The 26,377-nt window shown below is 40.8% G+C and overlaps 1 protein-coding gene across 1 annotated transcript in view; it reads right to left on the bottom strand.

The window, feature by feature from the left end:
* The window catches only part of LOC119315874 (protein transport protein sec31-like), a 91,284-nt gene extending 66,134 nt beyond the window's left edge, over window positions 1-25,150 (bottom strand). Inside the window, exon 1 of the mRNA XM_037590329.1 lies at window positions 24,938-25,150. Coding sequence (XP_037446226.1) covers window positions 24,938-25,150 — 213 coding nt within the window. The remainder of the gene's footprint in view (window positions 1-24,937) is intronic.
* Window positions 25,151-26,377: the final 1,227 nt, after the last annotated feature.

The raw sequence follows: 26,377 nt of genomic DNA, 5'->3' as shown, positions 1-26,377 counted from the left end.
GGTGGCGCACTGATACGTCTCCAATGTATCTATAATTTTTTATTGTCCCATGCTATTATATTATCTGTTTTGGATATTTAATGGGCTTTAATGTGCTCTTTTATATTATTTTTTGGACTAACTTATTAACCGGAGCCCTAGTACCAGTTTCTGTTTTTTGCCTGTTATAGAGTTTGGCAGAAAAGGAATACCAAACGGAATCCAAACAGAATGAAACCTTCGCGATGATCTTTCTTGGACCTAAAGCAAACCAGAAGACTTGGAGTTGATGTCTGGAACTCCGTGAGGCAGCCACGAGGCAGGAGGAAGCACCCAGGGGGTAGGCGCGCCCCCACCCTCGTGGGCCCCACATAGCTCCACCGGTGTACTTCTTCCGCCTATATATACTCTTATACCCTAAAAACATCAGGGGAGCCACGAAACCACTTTTCCACCACCACAACCTTCTGTACCCGTGAGATCCCATTTTGGGGCCTTTTCCGGCGATCATCCGGAGGGGGAATCGATCACGGAGGGATTCTACATCAACACCATAGCCTCTCCGATGAAGCGTGAGTAGTTTACCACACACCTTTGGGTCCATAGTTATTAGCTAGATGGATTCTTCTCTCTCTTTGATTCTCAATACAAAGTTCTCCTTGATGTTCTTGGAGATCTATTCGATGTAATACTCTTTTGCGGTGTGTTTGACGAGATCCGATGAATTGTGGGTTTACGAACTTGATTATCTATTAATATTATTTGGTTCTTTTCTGAATTCTTATATGCGTGATTTGATATCTTTGCAAGTCTCTTCGAATTATCGGTTTAGTTTGACCTACTAGATTGAGCTGTCTTGCAATGGGAGAAGTGCATAGCTTTGGGTTCAATCTTGAGGTGTCCTTTCCCAGTGACAATAGGGGAAGCAAGGCACGTATTGTATTGTTGCCATCAAGGATAAAAAGATGGGGTTTATATCATATTGCTTGAGTTTATCCCTCTACATCATGTCATCTTGCCTAAAGTGTTACTCTGTTCTTATGAACTTAATACTCTAGGTGCATGCTGGATAGCGGTCGATGTGTGGAGTAATAGTAGTAGATGCAGAATCATTTCGATCTACTTGACACGGACGTGATGCCTATATTCACGATCATTGCCTTAGATATCTTCATAACTATGCGCTTTTCTATCAATTGCTCGGCAATAATTTTTTCACCCACCGTAATACATGCTATCTTGAGAGAAGCCACTAGTGAAACCTATGGCCCCCGGGTCTCTTTCTTATTATATTGCATCTCTTTTATTTACATCACATCTCGTTTACTATTTTGCAATCTTTACTTTCCAATCTATACAACAAAAATACCAAAAATATTTATCTTACTATCTTTATCAGATCTCACTTTTGAGAGCGGCCGTGAAGGGATTGACAACCCCTTTATCGCGTTGGTTGCAAGGTTCTTGATTGTTTGTGCAGGTACTAGGTGACTTGTGCGTTGTCTCCTACTGGATTGATACCTTGATTGTTTGTGCAGGTACTAGGGAAATACTTACGCTACTTTGCTGCATCACCCTTTCCTCTTCAAGGGAAAACCAACGCATGCTCAAGAGGTAGCAAGAAGGATTTCTGGCGCCGTTGCCGGGGAGAACTACGCCAAGTCAAGACATACCAAGTACCCATCATAAACTCTTCTCCCTCGCATTACATTATTTTCCATTCGCCTCTCGTTTTCCACTCCCCCACTTCTAAAATGATTTTCAAAAACCTTTTCTTCGCCCCCTTTTTCGTTCGTCTCTTTTCGCTTGCCTCTTTGTGTGCTTGTGTGTTGGATTGATTGTTTGTCACGATGGCTCAAGATAATACCAAATTGTGTGACTTTTCCAAAACCAACAACAATGATTTTATTAGCACTCCGATTGCTCCTACTACTGATGCTGAATCTTGTGAAATTAATACCGCTTTGTTGAATCTTGTTATGAAAGATCAGTTTTCTGGCCTTCCTAGTGAAGATGCCGCTACCCATCTAAACAACTTTGTTGATTTGTGTGATATGCAAAAGAAGAAAGATGTGTATAATGATATTGCTAAATTGAAGCTATTTCCATTTTTGCTTAGAGATCGTGTTAAAACTTGGTTCTCTTCTTTGCCTAAAAATAGTATTGATTCATGGAATAAGTGCAAAGATGCTTTTATCTCTAAGTATTTTCCTCCCACTAAGATCATCTCCATTGGAAACGATATTATGAATTTTAAGCAACTTTATCATGAGCATGTTGCACAAGCTTGGGAGAGGATGGAATTAATGATTCGTAATTGCCCTACACATGGTTTGAATTTGTGGATGATTATACAAAAAATTTATGCCGAATTGAATTTTGCTTCTAGAAATCTTTTAGATTCCGCCACGGGAGGCACTTTTATGGAAATCACTTTAGGAGAAGCTACTAAACTCCTAGACAATACTATGGTTAATTATTCTCAATGGCACACCGAAAGATCCACTAGTAAAAAGGTTCATGCGATTGAAGAGATTAATGTTTTGAGTGGAAAGATGGATAAACTTATGAAATTGTTTGCTAATAAAAGTGTTTCTTCTGATCCTAATGATATGCCTTTGTCCACTTTGATTGAGAATAATAATGAATCTATGGATGTGAATTTTGTTGGTAGGAACAATTTTGGTAACAACGCGTATAATGGAAATTTTAATTCTAGGCCGTTTCCTAGTAATTCCTCTAAAAACTATGGTAAATCCTAAAACAAATCTTATGGAAATTTTAGCAAGATGCCCTCTGATTTTGAGATTAGTGTTATAGAATTTATGAGTTCGCAAAAGAATTTCAATGCTTTGGTTGAAGAAAATTTGCTTAAGATTGATGAGTTGGCTAGGAATGTGGATATAATTTCTCTTGACATTGATTCTTGGAAACTTAGATCTATTCCACCTAAGCATGATATCAATGAGTCCCTCAAATCCATGAGAATTTCCATTGATGAGTGCAAAGAAAGAACCGCTAGGATGCGTGCTAAAAAGATTGCTTTGTGAAAGCGTGTTCTTCTAGTTTTCATGATAATAATGATGAAGATCTAAAAGTAATTGATGTGTCTCCTATTAAATCTTTGTTTTCCAATATGAATCTTGATAAATATGGTACTGGAGATGAGTCAACTTTAGTAAAAATGCGTCCCAATGATTCAGAATTTTTAGATCTTGATGTAAAAATTAATAAAAGTGGTATTGAAGAGGTCAAAACTTTACATAGCAATGAACCCACTATTTTGGATTTCAAGGAATTTAATTATGATTATTGCTCTTTGATAGATTGTATTTCCTTGTTGCAATCCGTTTTAAATTCTCCTCATGCTTATGATCAAAATAAAGCTTTTACTAAACATATCAATGATGCTTTAATGCAATCCCATGAAGAAAAGCTTGAACTAGAAGTTTCTATCCCTAGAAAACTTTATGATGAGTGGGAACCTACTATTAAAATTAAGATTAAAGATTATGAATGCTATGCTTTGTGTGATTTGGGTGCTAGTGTTTCCATGATTCCAAAAACTTTGTGTGGTGTGCTAGGTTTCCGTGAATTTGATGATTATTCTTTAAATTTGCATCTTCCGGATTCCACCATTAAGAAACCTATGGGAAGGATTAATGATGTTATTATTGTTGAAATTAGGGATTATGTACTCGTAGATTTCATTGTTCTTGATATAGATTGCAATCCTACATGTCCTATTATTCTTGGTAGACCTTTCCTTAGAACGATTGGTGCAATTATTGACATGAAAGAAGGAAATACTAGATTCCAATTTCCGTTAAGGAAAGGTATGGAACACTTTCATAGGAAGAAAATTAAATTGCCTTATGAATCTATTATGAGAGTCACTTATGGATTGCATACCAAAGATGACAATACCTAGATCTATTCTTGCTTTTATGCCTAGCTAGGGGCGTTAAACGATACCGCTTGCTGGGAGGCAACCCAATTTTATTTTTGTTCCTTACCTTTTGTTCCTATTTAGTAATAAAGAATTTATCTAGCCTATGTTATGATTGTGTTTTTTATGTTTTAATTAGTGTTTGTGCCAAGTAAAGTCTTTATGATCTTCTTTGGTGATTGTTGTTTGATCGTGCTGATAAAAATAGAAAGTATGCGCTCACGAAAATAATTTTCATTTTTTACCAGAGAGCGAAAAAAATACCAATTCCAACTGAAGTAGATCAATATACAAATTGTCCTGGTTGTCCTAATGTTTCATATTTTTTGGAGTTATAGAAGTATTCGAAACTGACAGATTGCTACAGTTTTTTGACAGATTCTGTTTTTCGTGTGTTGTTTCCTTATTTTGATGCATCTATGGCTCGTATCGAGGGGTATGAACCATAGGGAAGTTGGAATACAGTATGTTTAACACCAATATAAATAAATAATGAGTTGATTACATTACCTTAAAGTGGTGGTTTATTTTCTTATACTAACGGAGCTCATGAGATTTTCTGTTGAGTTTTGTGTTGTGAAGTTTTCAAGTTTTTGGATAAAGATTTGATGGATTTTGGAACAAGGAGTGGCAAGAGCCTAAGCTTGGGGATTCCCCAGGCACCCCAAGGTAAAATTCAAGGACAACAAAAAGCCTAAGCTTGGGGATGCCCTGGAAGGCATCCCCTCTTTCGTCTTCGTCTATCGATAACTTTACTTGAGGCTATAATTTTATTCACCACATGATATATGTTTTGATTGGAGCGTCTTGTATGATTTGAGTCTTTGCTTTTTATTTTACCACAATCATCCTTTGTGTACACACCTTTTGGGAGAGACACGCATGAATCAGAATTTATTAGAATACTCTATGTGCTTCACTTATATCTTTTGAGCTATACAATTTTGCTCTAGTGCTTCACTTATATCTTTTTAGAGAACGGTGGTGGTTTTATTTTATATAAATTATTGATCTCTCATGCTTCACTTATATTATTTTGAGAGTCTTTTAGGACAGCATGGTAATTGCTTTGGCTATAAAACTAGTCCTAATATGATGGGCATCCAAGATGGTATAATAAAAACTTTCATATAAAGTGCATTGAATACTATGAGAAGTTTCATGCTTGATGATTGTTATGAGACATGAGGATGGTGATATTAGAGTCATGCTAGTAAAGTAATTGTTAATTTGAGAAATACTTGTGTTGAGGATTGCAAGTCCCATAGCATGCACATATGGTAACCGTTGTGTAACAAATTTGAAGGATGAGGTATTTCTTTGATTATCTACCTTATGAGTGGCGGTCGGGGACGAGCGATGGTCTTTTCCTACCAATCTATCCCCCTAGGAGCATGCACATAGTGCTTGGTTTTTTGATGACTTGTAGATTTTTGCAATAAGTATGTGAGTTCTTTATGACTAATGTTGAGTCCATGGATTATACGCACTCTCACCCTTCCACCATTGCTATCCTCTCTAGTACCGCGCAACTTTCACTGGTACCATAAACCCACCATTTACCTTCCTCAAAACATCCAGCATACCTATCTATTATGGCATTTCCATAGCCATTCCAAGTATATTGCCATGCGACTTTCCACTGTTCCGCTTATCATGACACACTCCATCATTGCCATATTGCCTTGCATGATCATGTAGTTGACGTCGTATTTGTGGCAAAGCCACCATTCATAATTTTTTCATACATGTCACTCTTGATTCATTGCACATCCCGATACACTGCCGGAGGCACGCATATAGAGTCATAATTTTGTTCTAAGTATCGAGTTGTAATCTTTGAGTTGTAAATAAATAGAAGTGTGATGATCATCATTATTAGAGCATTGTCCCATGTGAGGAAACAAAAAAAAGATAAAGAAAAAAGGCCAAACAAGAGAGAGAGAGAAGGGACAATGCTACTATCCTTTTTCCACACTTATGCTTCAAAGTAGCACCATGATCTTCATGATAGAGAGTCTCTTATTTTGTCACTTTCATATACTAGTGGGAAATTTTCATTATAGAACTTAGCTTGTATATTCCAACGATGGGTTTCCTCAAATGCCCTAGGTCTTCTGAGCAAGCAAGTTGGATGCACACCCACTTAGTTTCTTTTGTTGGGATTTCATACATTTATAGCTCTAGTGCATCCGTTGCATGGCAATCCCTACTCACTCAGATTGATATCTATTGATGGGCATCTCCATAGCCCATTGATACGCCTAGTTGATGTGAGACCATCTTCCTCCTTTTTGTCTTCTCCACAACCACCATTCTATTATGAAACAATTGCTTGGCTTGTCATCAGGGTTGTGCATGATTTGAATATTTTGTGTGACGAAGATGGAGCATAACCAAACTATATGATTTTGTAGGGATCTACTTTCTTTGGCCATGTTTTTGAGAAGACATAATTACTTTGTTAGTATGCTTGAAGTATTATTATTTTTATGTCAATATTAAACTTTTGTCTTGAATCTTTCGGATCTGAACATTCATGCCACAATAAAGAAAATTACATTGATAAATTTGTTAGGTAGCATTCCACATCAAAAATTCCGTTTTTATCATTTACCTACTCGAGGACGAGCGGGAATTAAGCTTGGGGATGCTTGATACGTATCCAACATATATATAATTTTTGATTGTCCAATGCTATTATATTATCTGTTTTGGATGTTTAATGGGCTTTAATATGCTCTTTATATTATCTTTGGGACTAACCTATTAACCAGAGGCTTAGTGTCAGTTTCTGTATTTTTGCCTATTTTAGAGTTTCGCAGAAAAGGAATACCAAATGGAATCCAAATGGAATGAAACCTTTGCGATGATCTTTCTTGGACCGAAAGCAAACCAGAAGACTTGGATTTGAAGTCTGGAACTCCGTGAGGCGGCCACGAGGCAGGCAGGAGCGCCCAGGGGGTAGGCGCGCCCCCACCCTCGTGGGCCCCACGTACCTCCACCGATGTACTTCTTCCGCCTATATATACTCTTATACCCTAAAAACATCAGGGGATGCCACGAAACCACTTATCCACCGCCGCAACCTTCTGTACCCGTGAGATCCCATCTTCGGGCCTTTTCCGACGATCTGCCGGAGGGGGAATCGATCACGGAGGGCTTCTACATCAACACCATAGCCTCTCCGATGAAGCGTGAGTAGTTTACCACAGACCTTCGGGTCCATAGTTATTAGCTAGATGGCTTCTTCTCTCTCTCTCTCTCTTTGATTCTCAATACAAAGTTCTCCTCGATGTTCTTGGAGATCTATTTGGTGTAATACTCTTTTGCGGTGTGTTTGCCGAGATCCGATGAATTGTTGGTTTATGAACTTGATTATCTATGAATATTATTTGGTTCTTTTCTGAATTCTTATATGCATGATTTGATATCTTTGCAAGTCTCTTTGAATTATCGGTTTAGTTTGGCCTACTAGATTGATCTTCCTAGCAATGGGAGAAGTGCTTAGCTTTGGGTTCAATCTTGCGGTGTCCTTTCCAAGTGACAGTAGGGGCAGCAAGGCACATATTGAATTGTTGCCATCGAGGATAAAAAGATGGGGTTCATATCATATTGCTTGAGTTTGTCCCTCTACATCATGTCATCTTGCTTAAAGCATTACTCTGTTCTTATGAACTTAATACTCTAGATGCATGCTGGATAGCGGTCAATGTGTGGAATAATAGTAGTAGATGCAGAATCGTTTTGATCTACTTGACACGGACGTGATGCCTATATTCATGATCGGTGTCTTAGATATTCATGATCTACTTGAACTATGCTCTTTTCCATCAATTGCTCGGCATTAATTTGTTAACCCACCATAATACATGTTATCTTGAGAGAAGCCACTAATGAAACCTATGGTCCCCAAGTATCTTTCTTATTATATTGCATCTCTTTTATTTACATCGCATCTCGTTTACTATTTTGCAATCTTTACTTTCCAATCTATACAACAAAAATACCAAAAATATTTATCTTACTATCTTTATCAGATCTCACTTTTGCGAGTGGCCGTGAAGGGATTGACAACCCCTTTATCGCGTTGGTTGCAAGGTTCTTGATTGTTTGTGGAGGTACTAGGTAACTTGTGTGTTGTCTCCTACTGGATTGATACCTTGGTTCTCAAAAACTGAGGGAAATACTTACGCTACTTTGCTGCATCACCCTTTCCTCTTCAAGGGAAAACCAACACATGCTCAAGAGATAGCACGCCCCCCCCCCTTGCCCAGTCCAAATTGGACAAGGGGAGGGGGCGGCTCCCCCTCCTTCCTTCTCTCCTCTTCCTCGTTCCCTTCTTCTCCTACTTGGAACAGGAAAGGAGGGGACCGAATCCTACTTGGACTGGGAGTCCAAGTAGGACTCCGCCCATGGCGCGCTCCCCCCTAGGGTTGGCCACCTCTCCTCCCTGACAACCCACAAGTATAGGGGATCGCAACAGTTTTCGATAAGTAAGAGTGTCAAACCCAACGAGGAGCTATAGGTAGAACAAATATTCCCTCAAGTTCTATCGACCACCGATACAACTCTACGCACGCTTGATGTTCGCTTTACCTAGAACAAGTATGAAACTAGAAGTACTTTGTAGGTGTTTTCGGAAAGGCTTGCAAGAAAGTAAAGAGCACGAAAATAAAACTAGGGGCTGTTAAGGTAAAGAAGCAACTAAAGTAAATATAGACAGTGTGGAAAAGTGGTGGTAGGAGTTGCGAAATTGTCCCTTAAGCAAATGACTACTTTACTAGACCGATAGCAAGTATTATGTGGGAGAGGCCACTGCTAGCATGTCATCCCTTACTTGGAATTCTATGCACTTATGATTGGAACTATTAGCAAGCATCCACAACTACTAATGTTCATTAAGGTAAAACCCAACCATAGCATTAAGATATATTGGTCCCCCTTCAATCCCATATGCATCAATTTCTATGCTAGGTTGAAGCTTCTGTCACTCTTGCCCTCCAATACATAGTCCTATCAACATACAACTAACCCTAGGGTGTGATCCACACGCGCAATCATATGATGGGCACCAAAGGACAACAACATAACCACAAGAAAATTAAATCAATCATAGCAATTCATCAACCACCGATAGGACAACAAAAATCTACTTAGACATCATAGGATGGCAACACATCATTGGCTAATAATATGAAGCATAAAGAACCATGTTCAAGTAGAGGGTACAGCGGGTTGCGGGAGAGTGGACCGCTGTAGATAGAAGGGGGAAGGTGATGGAGATGTTGGTGAAGATGGCGGAGGTGTTGGTGTAGATCGCGGTGATGATGATGGTCCCCGGTGGCACTCCGGTGCCACCGAAAGCGAGGGGGAGAGAGCCCCCCTCCTTCTTCTTCTTCCTTGATCTCCTCCCTAGATGGGAGAAGGGTTTCCCCTCTGGTCCATGGTCTCCATGGCGTGGGAGGGGCGAGAGCCCCTCCGAGATTGTATCTGTCTCTCTGTCTCTCTCTGTTTCTGCGTTCTATACTGGCTCTGTTTCACCGTTTCGTATATATATGGAGATCCGTAACTCCGATTGGCCTGAAACCTTCGCCGTGATTTTTTTTCCAAATATTAGCTTTCTTGTGGCAAAAGAAGAGCGGCAACCGCCATACGGTGGGCTCACGAGGGTAGGGGCACGCCCTGCCTCGTGACCACCTCGGGCACTGGTTCGCGTTGATTTTCCTTCCGAATTTTCCATGTTTTCCAAAAATAAGCTCCGTCCGTTTTTATCCCGTTTGGACTCCGTTTGATATGGGTATTCTGTGAAACCAAAAACATGCAACAGACAGGAACTGGCACTAGGCACTGGTTCAATATGTTAGTCCCAAAAATAATATAAAAAGTTGCCAAAAAGTATATGAAAGTTGAATAATATTGGCATGGAACAATCAAAAATTATAGATACGATGGAGACGTATCAGCATCCCCAAGCTTAATTCCCGCTCATCCTCGAGTAGGTAAATGATAAAAAAGATAATTTTTGATGTGGAGTGCTACCTAGCATAATCTTGACCATATGTCTAATCATGGCATGAATATTAAGACACGAGTGATTCAAAGCAATAGTCTATCCTTTGAAATTAAGACAATAATACTTCAAGCATACTAATAAAGCAATCATGTATTTTCAAAATAACATGGCCAAAGAAAGTTATCCCTACAAAATATATAGTCTGGCTATGCTCCATCTTCACCACACAAAATATTCAAATCATGCACAACCCTGATGACAAGCCAAGCAATTGTTTCATACTTTTGACATTCTCAAACCTTCTCAACTTTCACGAAATACATGAGCGTGAGCCATGGACATAGCACTATAGGTGGAATAGAATATGATGGTGGAGGAGACAAAAAGGAGAAGATAGTCTCACATCAACTGGGCGTATCAACGGGCTATGGAGATGCCCATTAATAGATATCAATGTGAGTGAGTAGGGATTGCCATGCAACGGATGCACTAGAGCTATAAGTGTATGAAAGCTCTAACTGAAACTAAGTGGGTGTGCCTCCAACTTGCTTGCTCATGAAGACCTCAGGCATTTGAGGAAACCCATCATCGGAATATACAAGCCAAGTTCTATAATGAAAATTCCCACTAGTATGAAAGTGATAACTCAAGAGACTCTCTATATGAAGAACATCGTGCTACTTTGAAGCAGAAGTGTGGAAAAAGGATAGTAGCATTGCCCCTTCTCTCTTTTTCTCTCATTTTTTTGTTTTCTTTTCTTTTTTTTCTCTTTTTTTGGACCTTCTCTTTTTTTGCCTTTATCTTTTTTTATTTTTTTTCGTCCGGAGTCTCATCCCGACTTATGGGGGAATCATAGTCTCCATCATCCTTTCCTCACTGGGGCAATGCTCTAATAATAATGATCATCACACTTTTATTTACTTACAACTCGATATCTAGAACAAAGATATGACTCTATATGAATGCCTCCGGCGGTGTACCGGGATGTGCAATGATCTAGCGTAGCAATGACATCAAAAAAAGGACAAGCCATGAAAACATCATGCTAGCTATCTTACGATCATGCAAAGCAATATGACAATGAATGCTCAAGTCATGTATATGATGATGATGAAAGTTGCATGGCAATATATCTCGGAACGACTATGGAAATGCCATGATAGGTAGGTATGGTGGCTGTTTTGAGGAAGGTATATGGTGGGTTTATGGTACCGGCGAAAGTTGCGCGGTACTAGAGAGGCTAGCAATGGTGGAAGGGTGAGAGTGCGTATAATCCATGGACTCAACATTAGTCATAAAGAACTCGCATACTTATTGAAAAAATCTATTAGTCATCGAAATAAAGTACTACGCGCATGCTCCTAGGGGGATAGATTGGTAGGAAAATACCATCGCTCGTCCCCGACCGCCACTCATAAGGAAGACAATCAATAAACACCTCATGCTCCGACTTCGTTACATAACGGTTCACCATACATGCATGCTACGGGAATCACAAACCTCAACACAAGTATTTCTACAATCCACAACTACCCACTAGCATGACTCTAATATCACCATCTTTATATCGCAAAACTATTGCAAGGAATCAAACATATCATATTCAGTGATCTACAAGTTTTATGTAGGATTTTATGACTAACCATGTGAATGACCAGTTCCTGTCATCTCTCTAAATAGATATAAGTGAAGCAAGAGAGTTTAATTATTTATACAAAATATGTGCCCGTGCTCTAACAAATATAAGTGAAGCAAAATAGCATTCAACAAATGGCGGTTGTCTATGTAAAGAGAAACAGGCAATCCACACTTCAAATGATATAAGTGAAGCACATGAAGCATTCTATAAAGCCATACTCAAAAGATATAAGTGAAGTGCAATGAGCATTATATAAATCAACCAAGGACTATCTCATACCAGCATGGTGCATAAAAAGAAAAAGAAAAACCTAAATGCAAAAGACGCTCCAAGACTTGCACATATCGCATGAACGAAACGAATCCGAAAACATAACAATATTTGTTGAAGAAAGAGGGGATGCCTCCCCAGCATCCCCAAACTTAGACGCTTGAGTCTCCTTGAATATTTACTTGGGGTGCCTCGGGCATCCCTAAGCTTGAGTTCTTGCCTCTCTTCCTTCTTCTCACATCGAGACCTTCTCAATCATCGAACACTTCATCCACACAAAACTTCAACAGAAAACTCGGTAAGATCCGTTAGTATAATAAAGAAAATCACTACTCTAAGTACTGTTGAAAACCAATTCATATTTTGTTTTTGCATTGTGTCTACTGTAATATAACTTTTTCATGGCTTAATCCACTAATATAAATTGATAGCTTCATCAAAATAAGCAAACTATGCATCAAAAACAGAATCTATCTGAAACAGAACAGTCTGTAATAATCTGAACATTAACCATACTTACGATACTTGAACAATTCTACCAAAATTAGGAAAAATTAAAAATTTGTATAGGAAGACAGTGCAAAAAGAATCAGAACCATTTGACGTTCCAGCTAAAAATGTAAAATCACGCACTACAGCCAAAATTTCTGTCCTGCACCGTACAAACCATCAAGCAAATGTAAACATCCTAAAGGCAAACCTTGGCACGTCATTTTTATAATACAATGGAATTGTACAAGGGGATAATTATTTTTATTGAAAAGTTTCTGTAATCAAGATTCACAAAGTTTTCGTGAGCATGAACAAAGTTCAAGGCTAGCTCCCACATCAACAATGCTCGTCTCTCTCACTTTCACTTTCCTTTTTGAAAAAGTTTTAGGTTCCCCTCTTTTTTTAAAACTATATGAAAGCACTCAACAGAAATAAATGACTCCCTAAAACTTCCGGGTTGTCTCCCAGGCAGCGCTTTCTTTAAAGCCATTAAGCTAGGCATATAGTGCTCAAGTAATGAATCCACCCGGATCCCAAGGTATATCAAAGCCAATTTTAATTAACAATGATTTATAATTTAGTAGTGAGCACAAAGGAACATATATCATGCAATACAAAGTCTAACTCTCTTCCTATGCATCGGCATGTCATAAAAGAAAAATTCATGCACACAAAATAAAGGCCAATGCATAGTATAAACAGTTTCTTGCAATTTTATCATATTGGAAACATAGAGAGGTGGAGATATAGTTCCTCTCTCATAATAATTGCAAGTAGGAGCAGCAAGCACATGCATATTATATCTATCAAAATCATCATGTGCAACGGTAAAAGGCAACCCATCAATATAATCCTTAATAAGTGCAAACTTCTCCGATATAGTGTAGTTGGGAGGATTCAAAAAGATAATAGGACTATCATGCGTGGGTGCAATAGCAACAATTTCATGTTTCACATAAGGAACTATAGCAAGTTCATCTCCATAAGCATAATTCATATTGGCATCTTGGCCACAAGCATAGCAAGCATCATCAAAAAAGTGATATTTCAAAAGAATCGACGGGATCATAGCAATTATCATAATATTCATCCTTTGGTAAGCATGAAGGGGAATTAAACAATGTATGAGTTGAAGAGTTACTCTCATTAGAAGGTGGGCACGGGTTATCAATCCGCTCTTCCTCCTTTTGTTCTTCGCTCTCCTCCTCATCTTTTTTATCCAATGAGCTCACAGTTTCATCAATTTCTTCTTCCATAGACTCCTGCAAAATATTAGTCTCTTCTTGGACAGCGGAGTATTCCTCAATATATAGTTTAACATAAGCATTAGATGCATAATTATCAACGCAATATTTAAGTATGGCAAAATTTTCAGATTTGTGAAAAGTAGCATCATACTTTTCAATCAAAGAAGCAATTTCATAAGCACCCTTAAAAGCAACAAATTCTTCAATTTGTTGAACACCATAGTAACTATAAACACCTTTAGCATATGAAGATACGATTCCATTATCACTAAACTCGCATTGGTAGGGAAGGTGTTTCTTAGGGTTTTCAGAACAACAAGTAAAATAATATATTTCACATAAATTCCAAGCATAGCATTGCAAACGATAAATTTGATCCAATAAATGTTTCCCTCTTTCAGATATACGGTGTCGCACATAACAAGCATGCTCATCTAAAGATTTGCCCTCAACTAAGCTAGTTGGGGTTTCAGCATGAGCACATAGGGATCGAAGATGATCCAAGTAATAAGCTTCAGCAGTGTGATAGATTTTGAGTGGTTCTTCAACCATTGATTCAGTAGGTACAACTAATTTTTTTGGTATTTTGCGTTTCCTACCCATAACTAAAGATAGGAAACAACTAAGAACAACAAATAAAAATTACTTAGTGATAAAGCAAACAAGCACACACGAAAATATTCACCCCACGCTATTGCTCCCCGGCAATGGCGCCAGAAAAAGGTCTTGATAACCCACAAGTATAGGGGATCGCAACAATTTTCGATAAGTAAGAGTGTCGAACCCAACGAGGAGCTAAAGGTAAAACAAATATTCCCTCAAGTTCTATCGACCACCGATACAACTCTACGCACGCTTGACGTTCGCTTTACCTACAACAAGTATGAAACTAGAAGTACTTTGTAGGTGTTTTCGGAAAGGCTTGCAAGAAAGTAAAGAGCACGAAAATAAAACTAGGGGCTGTTAAGGTAAAGAAGCAACTAAAGTAAATATAGCGAGTGTGGAAAAGTGGTGGTAGGAGTTGCGAAATTGTCCCTTAAGCAATTGATTACTTTACCAGACCGATAGCAAGTATTATGTGGGAGAGGCCACTGCTAGCATGGCATCCCTTACTTGGAATTCTATGCACTTATGATTGGAACAATTAGCAAGCATCCGCAACTACTAATGTTCATTAAGGTAAAACCCAACCATAGCATTAAGATATATTGGTCCCCCTTCAATCCCATGTGCATCAATTTCTATGCTAGGTTGAAGCTTCTGTCACTCTTGCCCTCCAATACATAGTCCTATCAACATACAACTAACCCTAGGGTGTGATCCACGCGCGCAATCATATGATGGGCACCAAAGGACAGCAACATAACCACAAGCAAATTAAATCAATCATAGCAATTCATCAACCACTGATAGGACAACGAAAGTCTACTCAGACATCATAGGATGGCAACACATTATTGGATAATAATATGAAGCATAAAGCACCATGTTCAAGTAGAGGGTATAGCGGGTTGCGGGAGAGTGGACCGCTGTAGATAGAACGGGGAAGGTGATGGAGATGTTGGTGAACATGGCGGAGGTGTTGGTGTAGATCGCGATGATGATGATGGTCCCCGGTGGCACTCCGGTGCCACCGGAAGCGAGGGGGAGAGAGCCCCCCTCCTTCTTCTTCTTCCTTGATCTCCTCCCTAGATGGGAGAAGGGTTTCCCCTCTGGTCCATGGTCTCCATGGCGTGGGAGGGGCGAGCGCCCCTCCGAGATTGGATCTGTCTCTCTGTCTCTCTCTGTTTCTGCGTTCTATATTGGCTCTGTTTCACCGTTTCGTATATATATGGAGATCCGTAACTCCGATTGGCCTGAAACCTTTGCCGTGATTTTTTTCCGAATATTAGCTTTCTTGGGGCAAAATAAGAGCGTCAACCGCCTTACGGTGGGCTCACGAGGGTAGGGGCGCGCCCTAGGGGGGCGCCCCCCTGCCTCGTGACCACCTCGGGCACTCGTTCGCATTGATTTTCCTTCCGAATTTTCCATATTTTCCAAAAATAAGCTCCATCCGTTTTTATCCCGTTTGGACTCCATTTGATATGGGTATTCTGCGAAACCAAAAACATGCAACAGACAGGAACTGGCACTGGGCACTGATCAATATGTCAGTCCCATAAATAATATAAAAAGTTGCCAAAAAGTATATGAAAGTTGAATAATATTGGAATGGAACAATAAAAAATTATAGATACGATGGAGATGTATCACTCCCCCCTTTATATACGTGGGAAGGGGCACCCCAAAGGCACACCAAGTCTTCTCTTAGCCGTGTGCAGTGCCCCCTCCACAGTCACACACCTCGGTCATATCGTCGTAGTGCTTAGGTGAAGCCATGCACCGGTAACTTCATCATCACCGTCATGACGCTGTCGTGCTGATAGAACTCTCCCTCGTCCTCAACAGGATCAAGAGATCGAGGGACGTCATCAAGTTGAACGTGTGCTGAATGCGGAGGTGATGTACGTTCTGTGCTTGGATCGGTTGGATCGTGGAGATGTTCGACTACATCAACCGCATTACTAAACGCTTCTGCTTTCGGTCTACGAGGGTACGTGGACACACTCTCCCATCTCGTTGCTATGCATCTCCTAGATAGATCTTGCGTGATCGTAGGAATTTTTTTGAGATACTGCGTTCTCCAATAGTGGCATTCGAGCCAGGTCTATGTGTAGATGTTATATGCACGAGTAGAAGACAATGAGTTGTGGGCGGTAATAATCATACAGAATACCGGCAACGTCTTACTTTTATTCGGCGGTATTGTTCAATGAAGCGGCCCGGACCGACATTACATGACCGTGTTCATGAGATTGGTTCTACCGACGTGCTTCGCACACAGGTGGCTAGCGGGTGTCTGTTTCTCCAACTTTAGTTGAATCGAGTTTGATTATGCCCGGTCCTTGTTGAAGGTTAAAATAGCACACTTGACGAAAAATCATTGTTGTTTTGATGCGTAGGTAAGACGGTTCTTGCAATAAGCCCATAGCAGCCACGTAAAGCATGCAACAACAAAGTACAGGACGTCTAACTTGTTTTCGCGGGGCATGTTGTGATGTGATATGGTCAAGATGTGATGATATAAATTGTTGTATGAGATGATCATGTTTTGTAACAGTTATCGGCAACTGGCAGGAGCCATATGGTTGTCGCTTTATTTTATGAAATGCAATCGCCATATAATTGCTTTACTTTATCACTAAGCGGTAGCGATAGTCGTAGAAGCAATAGTTGGGGAGACAACAACGATGCTACGATGGAGATCAAGGTGTCAAGCCGGTGACGATGGTGATCATGACGGTGCTTTGGAGATGGAGATCAAAGGCACAAGACGATGATGGCCATATCATATCACTTATTTTGATTGCATGTGATGTTTATCTTTTATGCATCTTATTTTTCTTAGTACGGCGGTACCATTATAAGATGATCTCTCACTAAATTTCAAGGTACAAGTGTTCTCCCTGAGTATGCCCGTTGCTACAGTTCGTTGTGCCGAGTCACCACGTGATGATCGGGTGTGATAAGCTCTATGTTCACATACAACGGGTGCAAGACAGTTTTGCACAAGCAGAATACTCAGGTTAAACTTGACGAGCCTAGCATATGCAGATATGGCCTTGGAACACTAAGACCGAAAGGTCGAGCATGAATTATATAGTAGATATGATCAACATAGTGATGTTCACCATTGAAAACTTCTCCATCTCATGTGATGATCGGAGATGGTTTAGTTGATATGGATCACGTGATCATTTGGATGACTAGAGGGATGTCTATCTAAGTGGGAGTTCTTGTGTAATATGATTAATTGAACTTTAATTTATCATGAACTCAGTACCTGATAGTATTTGCAAGTCTATGTTGTTGTAAATAAATGGCCCGTGCTACCATTCCTTTGAATTTTAATGCATTCCTAGAGAAAGCTAAGTTGAAATATGATGGTACACGAACTAGGTTCGTAACTTGAGGATTATCCTCATTGCTGCATAGAAGAATTGCATCCTGGAAGCACCGCTAGGTGCAAAGCCCGCTGCAGGAGCGACACCAGATGTTATGAATGTCTGGCAGAGCAAAGCTGATGACTACTCGATAGTTCAGTGTGCCGTGCTTTACGGCTTAGAAGACTTCAACGACATTTTGAACGTCATGGAGCATATGAGATGTTCTAGGAGTTGAAGTTAATATTTCAAGCAAATGCTCGGATTGAGAGATATGAAGTCTCCAATAAGTTCTACAGCTGCAAAATGGAGGAGAATAGTTCTGTCAGTGAACATATACTCAGAATGTCTGGGTACCACAACCACTTGACTCAACTGGGAGTCAATCTTCTTGATGATAGTGTCATTGACAGAGTTCTTCAATCATTGCCACCAAGCTACAAAAGCTTCGTGATGAACTATAATATGCAAAGGATGGATAAGACAATCCCCGAGCTCTTCGCAATGCTAAAGGCTGCGGAGGTAGAAATCAAGAAGGAGCATCAAGTGTTGATGGTCAACAAGACCAGTCGTTTCAAGCAGAAGGGCAAAGGGAAGAAGGGGAACTTCAAGAAGAACGGCAAGCAAGTTGCTGCTCAAGTGAAGAAGCCCAAGTCTGGACCGAAGCCTGAGACTGATTGCTTCTACTGCAAAGGGACTGTTCACTGGAAGCGGAACTGCCCCAAGTATTTGGCGGATAAGAAGGATGGTAAATTGAATGGTATATTTGATATACATGTTATTGATGTGTACCTTACTAATGCTCGTAGTAGCGCCTGGGTATTTGATACTGGTTCTGTTGCTCATATTTGCAACTCGAAACAGGGGCTACGGATTAAACGAAGATTGGCTAAGGACGAGGTGACGATGCGTGTGGGAAATGGTTCCAAAGTCGATGTGATCGCCGTCGGCACGCTACCTCTACATCTACCTTCGGGGTTAGTTTTAGACTTGAATAATTATTATTTGGTGCCAGTGTTAAGCATGAACATTAAATCTGGATCTTGTTTGATGTGAGACAGTTATTCATTTAAATCAAAGAATAATGGTTGTTCTATTTATATGAGTAAAATCTTTACTGGTCATGCACCCTTGATGAGTGGTCTATTTTTGTTGAATCTCGATAGTAGTGATACACATATTCATAGAATTGAAGCCAAAAGATACAAGTTTAATAATGATAGTGCAACTTATTTGTGGCACTGCCGTTTAGGTCATATTGGTGTAAAGCGCATGAAGAAACTCCATGCTGGTGGGCTTTTGGAATCACTTGATTATGAATCACTTGATGCTTGTGAACCATGCCTCATGGGCAAGATGACTAAGACTCCGTTCTTCGGAGCAATGGAGCGAGCAACAGACTTATTGGAAATAATACATACTGATGTATGCGGTCCGATGAGTGTTGATGCTCGCGGCGGGTATCATTATTTTCTGACCTTCACAGATGATTTGAGCATATATGGGTATATCTACTTAATGAAACATAAGTCTGAAACATTTGAAATGTTCAAATAATTTCAGAGTGAAGTGGAAAATCATCGTAACAAGAAAATAAAGTTTCTATGATCTGATCATGGAGATGAATATTTGAGTTATGAGTTTGGTCTTCATTTGAAACAATGTGGAATAGATTCGCAACTCACGCCACCTGGAACACCATAGCGTAATGGTGTGTCTGAACGTCGTAACCGCACTTTATTAGAAATGGTGCAATCTATGATCTCTCTTACTGATTTACCGCTATCGTTTTGGGGTTATGCTTTAGAGACGGCTGCATTCACGTTAAATAGGGCACCATCAAAATCCGTTGAGACGACACCATATGAACTACGGTTTGGCAAGAAACCCAAGTTGTCGTCTCTTAAAGTTTGGGTCTGTGATGCTAATGTGAAAAAGCTTCAACCTGATAAGCTCGAACCCAAATTGGAGAAATGTGTCTTCATAGGATACCCAAAGCAGACTGTTGGGTACACCTTCTATCACGGATCCGAGGGCAAGATATTCGTTGCTAAGAAAGGATAGAGAAGGAGTTTCTCTCGAAAGAAGTGAGTGGGAGGAAAGTAGAACTTGATGGGGTAATTGTACCTTCTCCCTTATTGGAAAGTAGTTCATCACAGAAATCAGTTCCAGTGATTCCTACACCATTTAGTGAGGAAGCTAATGATGATGATCATGAAACTTCTGATCAAGTTATTACCAAACCTTGTAGGTCAGCCAGAGTAAGATCCGCACCAAAGTGGTACGGTACTCCTGTTCTGGAGGTCATGTTACTTGACCAAGATGAACCTACGAACTATGAGGAAGCGATGATGAGCCCAGATTCCACGAAATGGCTTGAGGCCATGAAATCTGAGATGGGATCCATGTATGAGAATAGAGTATGGACTTTGGTTGACTTGCCCGATGATCAGCAAGCAATAGAGAATAAATGGATCTTCAAGAAGAAGACTGACGCTGACGGTAATGTTACTGTCTACAAAGCTCGACTTGTTGTGAAAGGTTTTCGACAAGTTCAAGGAGTTGACTATGATGAGACCTTCTCACCCGCAGCGGTGCTTAAGTCTGTCTGAATCATGTTAGAAATTGCCGCACTTTATGATTATGAAATTTGGCAAATGGATGTCAAAACTGCATTCCTTAATGGATATCTTAAAGAAGAGTTGTATATGATTCAACCGGACGGTTTTGTCGATCCAAAAGGTGCTAACAAAGTGCGCAAGCTCCAGCGATCCATTTATGGACTGGTGCAAGCCTCTCGGAGTTGGAATATACATTTTGATAGTGTGATCAAAGCATATGGTTTTATACAGACTTTTGGAGAAGCCTGTATTTACAAGAAAGTGAGTGGGAGCTCTGTAGCATTTCTTATATTATATGTGGACGACATATTGTTGATCGGAAATGATACTGAATTTTTGAATGGCATAAAAGGATACTTGAATAAGAATTTTTCAATGAAAGACCTCGGTGAAGCTGCTTATATATTGGGCATCAAGATCTATAGAGATAGATTAAGACGCTTAATTGGACTTCCACAAAGCACATACCTTGATAAAGTTTTGAAGAAGTTTAAAATGGATCAGTAAAAGAAAGGGTTCTTGCCTGTGTTACAAGGTGTGAAGTTGAGTCAGACTCACTGCCCGACCACTTCATAAGATAGAGAGAAAATGAAAGTCATTCCCTATGCCTCAGCCATAGGTTCTATCATGTATGCAATGCCGTGTACCAGACCTGATGTGTGCCTAGCTATTAGTTTAGTAGGGAGGTACCAAAGTAATCCAGGAGTGGATCACCGGACAGCGGTCAAGAAGATCCTAAAATACCCTAAAACGACTAAGAATATGTTCCACGTTTATGGAGGTGACAAAGATCCCGTCATAAACAGTTACGTCGATGCAAGCTTTGACACTAATCTGGATGACTCTAAGTCGCAAACCGGATACGTATTTATATTGAATGGTGGAGCTGTCAGTTGGTGCAGTTCCAAGCAAAGCGTCGTGGCGGGATCTAGGTCTAGATGAAGGAGTTCATATCTGATCTAGGTCTAACACCTAGTGCATCGGGTCCAATGAAAATCTTTTGTGACAATACTGGTGCAATTGCCTTGGCAAAGGAATCCAGATTTCACAAGAGAACCAAGCACATCAAGAGACGCTTCAATTCCATCTGCGATCAAGTCAAGGAGGGAGACATAGAGATTTGCAACATACATACGGATCTGAATGTTGCAGACGGGTTGACTAAGACTCTCCCATGAGAAAAACATGATCAGCACCAAGACTCCATGGGTGTTAGAATCATTACTATGTAATATAGATTACTGACTCTAGTGCAAGTGGGAGCCTGAAGGAAATATGCCCTAGAGGTAATAATAAAGTTGTTATTTATATTTCCTTATATCATGATAAATGTTTATTATTCATGCTAGAATTGTATTAACCGGAAATTTAGTACATGTGTGAATACATAGACAAACAGAATGTCCCTAGTATGCCTCTACTTGACTAGCTCGTTAATCAAAGATGGTTAAGTTTCCTGACCATAGACATGTGGTGTCATTTGATGAACGGGATCACATAATTAGAGAATGATGCGATGGACAAGACCCATCCGTTAGCTTAGCATAATGATCATTTAGTTTTTCTGCTATTACTTTCTTCATGACTTATACATGTTCCTCAGACTATGAGATTATGCAACTCCCGAATACCGGAGGAACACATTGTGTGCTATCAAACGTCACAATGTAACTGGGTGATTATAAAGATGCTCTACAGGTGTGTCCGATGTTGTTTGTTGAGTTGGCATAGATCGAGATTAGGATTTGTCACTCCATGTATCGAAGAGGTATCCCTGGGCCCTCTCGATAATGCACATCACTATGACCCTTTCAAGCAATGTGACTAATGAGTTAGTCATGTGATGATGCATTACGGAATGAGTAAAGAGACTTGCCAGTGACAAGATTGAACTAGGTATGATGATACCGACGATCGAATCTCGGGCAAGTAACATACCGATGACAAAGGGAACAACATATGTTGTTATGTGGTTTGACCGATAAAGATCTTCGTAGAATATGTAGCAGCCAATATGAGCATCCAGGTTCCACTATTGGTTATTGACCGGAGATATGTCTCGGTCGTGTCTACATAGTTCTCGAACCCGTAGGGTCCGCATGTTTAACGTTCGATGACGATTTGTATTATGAGTTTCGTGTTTTGATGAACCGAAGTTTGCTCAGAGTTCCAGATGAGATCACGAACATGACGAGGAGTCTCGAAATGGTCGAGACATAAAGATTAATATATTGGAAGGCTACATTCGGACACCGAAATGGTACGGGTCGTTTCGTATAAGTTTTGAAGTACCGGGGGTTACCAGAACCCCCCCGCCCCAGAGGTTAATGGGCCACCATGGGCCCTAGTGGAGAAGAGAGAGGGCCGGCCAGGAGGCCCCCCCCTCTTGCCCAGTATGAATAGGACAAGGGGAGGGGGCGTCGCCCCCTCCTTCCTTCTCTCCTCTTCATCCTTCCCTTCTTCTCCTACTTGGAATAGGAAAGGGGGGCGAATCCTACTTGGACCAGGAGTCCCACTAGGAGTCCCCCATGGCGCGCCCCTATGTCCGGCCACCTCTCCTTCCCCCTTTATATACGTCGGAAGGGGGCACCCCAAAGGCCCACCAAGTCTTCTCTTAGCCATGTGCGGTGCGTCCCTCCACAGTTACACACCTCGATCATATCGTCAAAGTGCTTAGGCGAAGCCCTGCGCCAGTAACTTCATCATCACCGTCATGACGCTGTCGTGCTGGCGGAACTATCCCTCGTCCTCAACTGGATCAAGAGATCGAGGGACATCATTGAGCTGAACGTGTGCTGAATGCGGAGGTTGCGTACGTTCGGTGCTTGGATCGGTTGGATCGTGAAGACGTTCGACTACATCAACCGCGTTACTAAACGCTTCCACTTTCAGTCTACGAGGGTACGTGGACACACTCTCCCCTCTCATTGCTATGCATCTCCTAGATAGATCTTGCGTGATCGTATGAATTTTTTTGAAATACTGCGTTCCCCAACATTAAAGGTGTTTTCAATCCCTTCTGGGGTACGGCGCCTCAAGATAGGCAAACGAACGTGAGGTAAATTTGTAGTAGATTGATAGATCGAATGCCAAACAAATAAATAAGAATAGATTGCAGCAAAGTATTTTTTGTGTTTGGATTAATAGAGCTGAAAATAAAAGCAAATAAAAGTAGATCGCAAAGGCAAATAATATGAGAAAGAGACCCGGGGGCCGTAGGTTTCACTAGTGGCTTCTCTCGAGAAAAATAGCAAACGGCGGGTAAACAAATTACTGTTGGGAAATTGATAGAACTTCAAATACTCATGACGATATCGAGGCAATGATCATTATATAGGCATCACGTCCAAGATTAGTAGACCGACTCCTGCTTGCATCTACTACTATTACTCCACACATCGACCGCTATCCAGCATGCTTCTAGTGTATTAAGTTCATGGAGAAACGGAGTAATGCAATAAGAACGATGACATTATGTAGACAAGACCTATCTATGTAGAGATAGACCCCATCATTTTATCCTTAGTAGAAACGATACATATGTGTCGATTCCCTTTCTGTCACTGGGATTAAGCACCGTAAGATCGAACCCACTACAAAGCACCACTTCCCATTGCAAGATAAATAGATGGAGTTGGACAAACAAAACCCAAATATCGGAGAAGAAATACGAGGCTATAAGAGATCATGCATAAAAGAGATCAAAGAAACTCAAATACTTTCATGGATATAAAAAGATAGATCTGATCATAAACTCAAAGTTCATTGATCCCAACAAACACACCGCGAAAAAGAGTTACAACATATGGATCTCCAAGAGACCATTGTATTGAGAATCAAGAGAGAGAGATGAAGCCATCTAGCTACTAACTACGGGCCTAAAGGTCTACAAAGAACTGCTCACGCATCATCGGAGAGGCACCAATGGAGGTGGTGTACCCCATCCGAGATGGTGTCTAGATTGGATCTAGTGGTTCTGGACTCTACGGCGGCTGGATGAATATTTTGTCGACTCCCCTAGTGCTCTGGAAATATTGGGGTATTTATAGAGCAAAGAGGCGGTGTGGGGGCACCCGAGGTGGGCACAACCCACCAGGGCGCGCGCCTAGGCCTCCTGGCGCGCCCTGCTGGGTTGTGCCTCCCTCGGGGCACCCCCCCCCAGGCGCAGCCAGGGCCCGTTGTGTTCCTTTTGGCCCATAAAAATTCTCCATAAAGTTTCGTGCCATTTGGACTCCATTTGATATTGATTTCCTGCGATGTAAAAAACATGGAAAAAACAGCAATTGGCACTTGGCACTATGTCAATAGGTTAGTACCAAAAAATGATATAAAATGATTATAAAACATCCAAGATTGATAATATAACAGCATGGAACAATCAAAAATTATAGATATGTTCGATACGTATCAAACCCCACACTTAGGAATTTTCACACTTCATCCGCCAGTTCCCCCTGACGACGCCGATCGAGCTCGATGACGCTAGGCTGCCCTGACGCCGTCGCCGTGCCCTTGCCTTGTCATCATCGTCACCGTCGTCGCCCCGACCCCGTGCCTGCCATCGCCAGCATCATCGTCTTCGACCTCGGGTGCCGGCGATCCCCATCACCGATTCACCGACGTCCGTGCTTGCTCTGGCCCTTCCCCGAGCCGGCTGAGCATCTCAAGGTAATTGTCGTGAGCCCCTGTCTCTTTTCCCCTCACTCCCATGCTTAATTGCTTGTCGTAGCCACTGATTCACCAGAGACGAAACGCGCCACCGCCCGAGCTCGTCGCCGACGTAGCTCCGGTGATGGACAGGTCTGTGCACGTGACCGTTGAGTTCGTGTGCTCCCGTAGATGCTATAGGTTCCATGCACACAGTGCCATGGCCACTGTAGCTCTGATCCCGTGCTCTGGTGGCCGCCGTGAGCTCAGTTTCGACGAGCTCTGGCCACTTCTCATCCATCCGCATGTTCCCCTGGATCCGCACGTGTGTGGGCTACCTCTAGGTGGTCTCCGCGCGCACAACCGCCGCCTGTAGTGCATGTCTGACGAACCCCCGCCATTGTTTTTGTCGCCTCCGGCCGAGCTCCGGCAAGAGCCGACGTGGCGAGGCCATTAGGGACTAATCACAGCTAATTAAGCCCCACAGCCATTGATAGCAGGCCCCACAGCAAGGTCAAACCCCAGTCAGCGTGCGCTCTAGAAATTTCAAAAGATATTGCAAACTTTGAAAAATCATAGAAAATAATCTATAACTCCAAATGAAATAAATTATATATGAATTTTTTTCATAAAAATCCAAAGAATCTGTTTATGGCATTTTTATGCATGAAAAAGCAACTTAAACTTGTTGTTTAGATCAAAACAACAAAGTGCACTTTATAAATTCATATGTTGAGGTTGAATTTGAATGCTTCGTTCAAAGCAACTTAACCTTGATGTTTAGATGAAAACAACAAAGTGCACTTCATATGATGTTTTTTTGTTCGTAGCATTTTTTGTTCATATATGTGTTTTTTTCATATATGTGGATATATGTATTTTTTTTTTGTTCATAGCATTTTTTCCATGTGTGTATGTGCCTATGTATGTATGGATGGATAGCATTTTTCCATGTATGTACGTGGCTATGTATGTATGGATGGATTTCATTTTTTTAATGTATGTATGTATAGATGTCGTTGTCGATCTACCCCCTCCCTGATAACTTCGACATGAGCGGGGGACGTCAGACATGCATGAGGAGGGAGAGAGAGATGTTAATAGAAAGTTTTCTCTAGAAACGTTACTAAGTTAAAATGTTACTAAGTTACTAAGTTTTCTCTCGAAATGTTACTAAGTTGCAAAGTTACTAAGTTAAAATGATGTTAATAGAAAGTTTTCCGTCGAAACTTAATAAGTTACTAAGTTAAAATGTTCATATATTCGAAACATATCAAGTGTTGTATTTTCTCTCGAAACATATCCCCAATAACTTCGACATAAGGGGGGACGTCGATCAACCCCCTCTCGCCCGACCAAATTTACGAAGTTCAAAGTTACTAAATTTACTCCCGGTTTTGGTTCATAGAAAACTCCTAGCACTTCGACATGAGGGGAGACGTCGATCAACCCCCTCTCGCCCAACCAAACTCTCGAGTCCACCCAAACCAGGACTTAGATGTGATAGGTAGTATATTTTTTTTGTTCATAGAAA

Source organism: Triticum dicoccoides, chromosome 6A (genome assembly GCF_002162155.2).
Source record: "Triticum dicoccoides isolate Atlit2015 ecotype Zavitan chromosome 6A, WEW_v2.0, whole genome shotgun sequence".
Lineage (NCBI taxonomy): Eukaryota > Viridiplantae > Streptophyta > Magnoliopsida > Poales > Poaceae > Triticum > Triticum dicoccoides.
The sequence above is the reverse complement of the archived record's forward strand: the minus strand, read 5'-3'. Positions and strand labels throughout refer to the sequence as shown.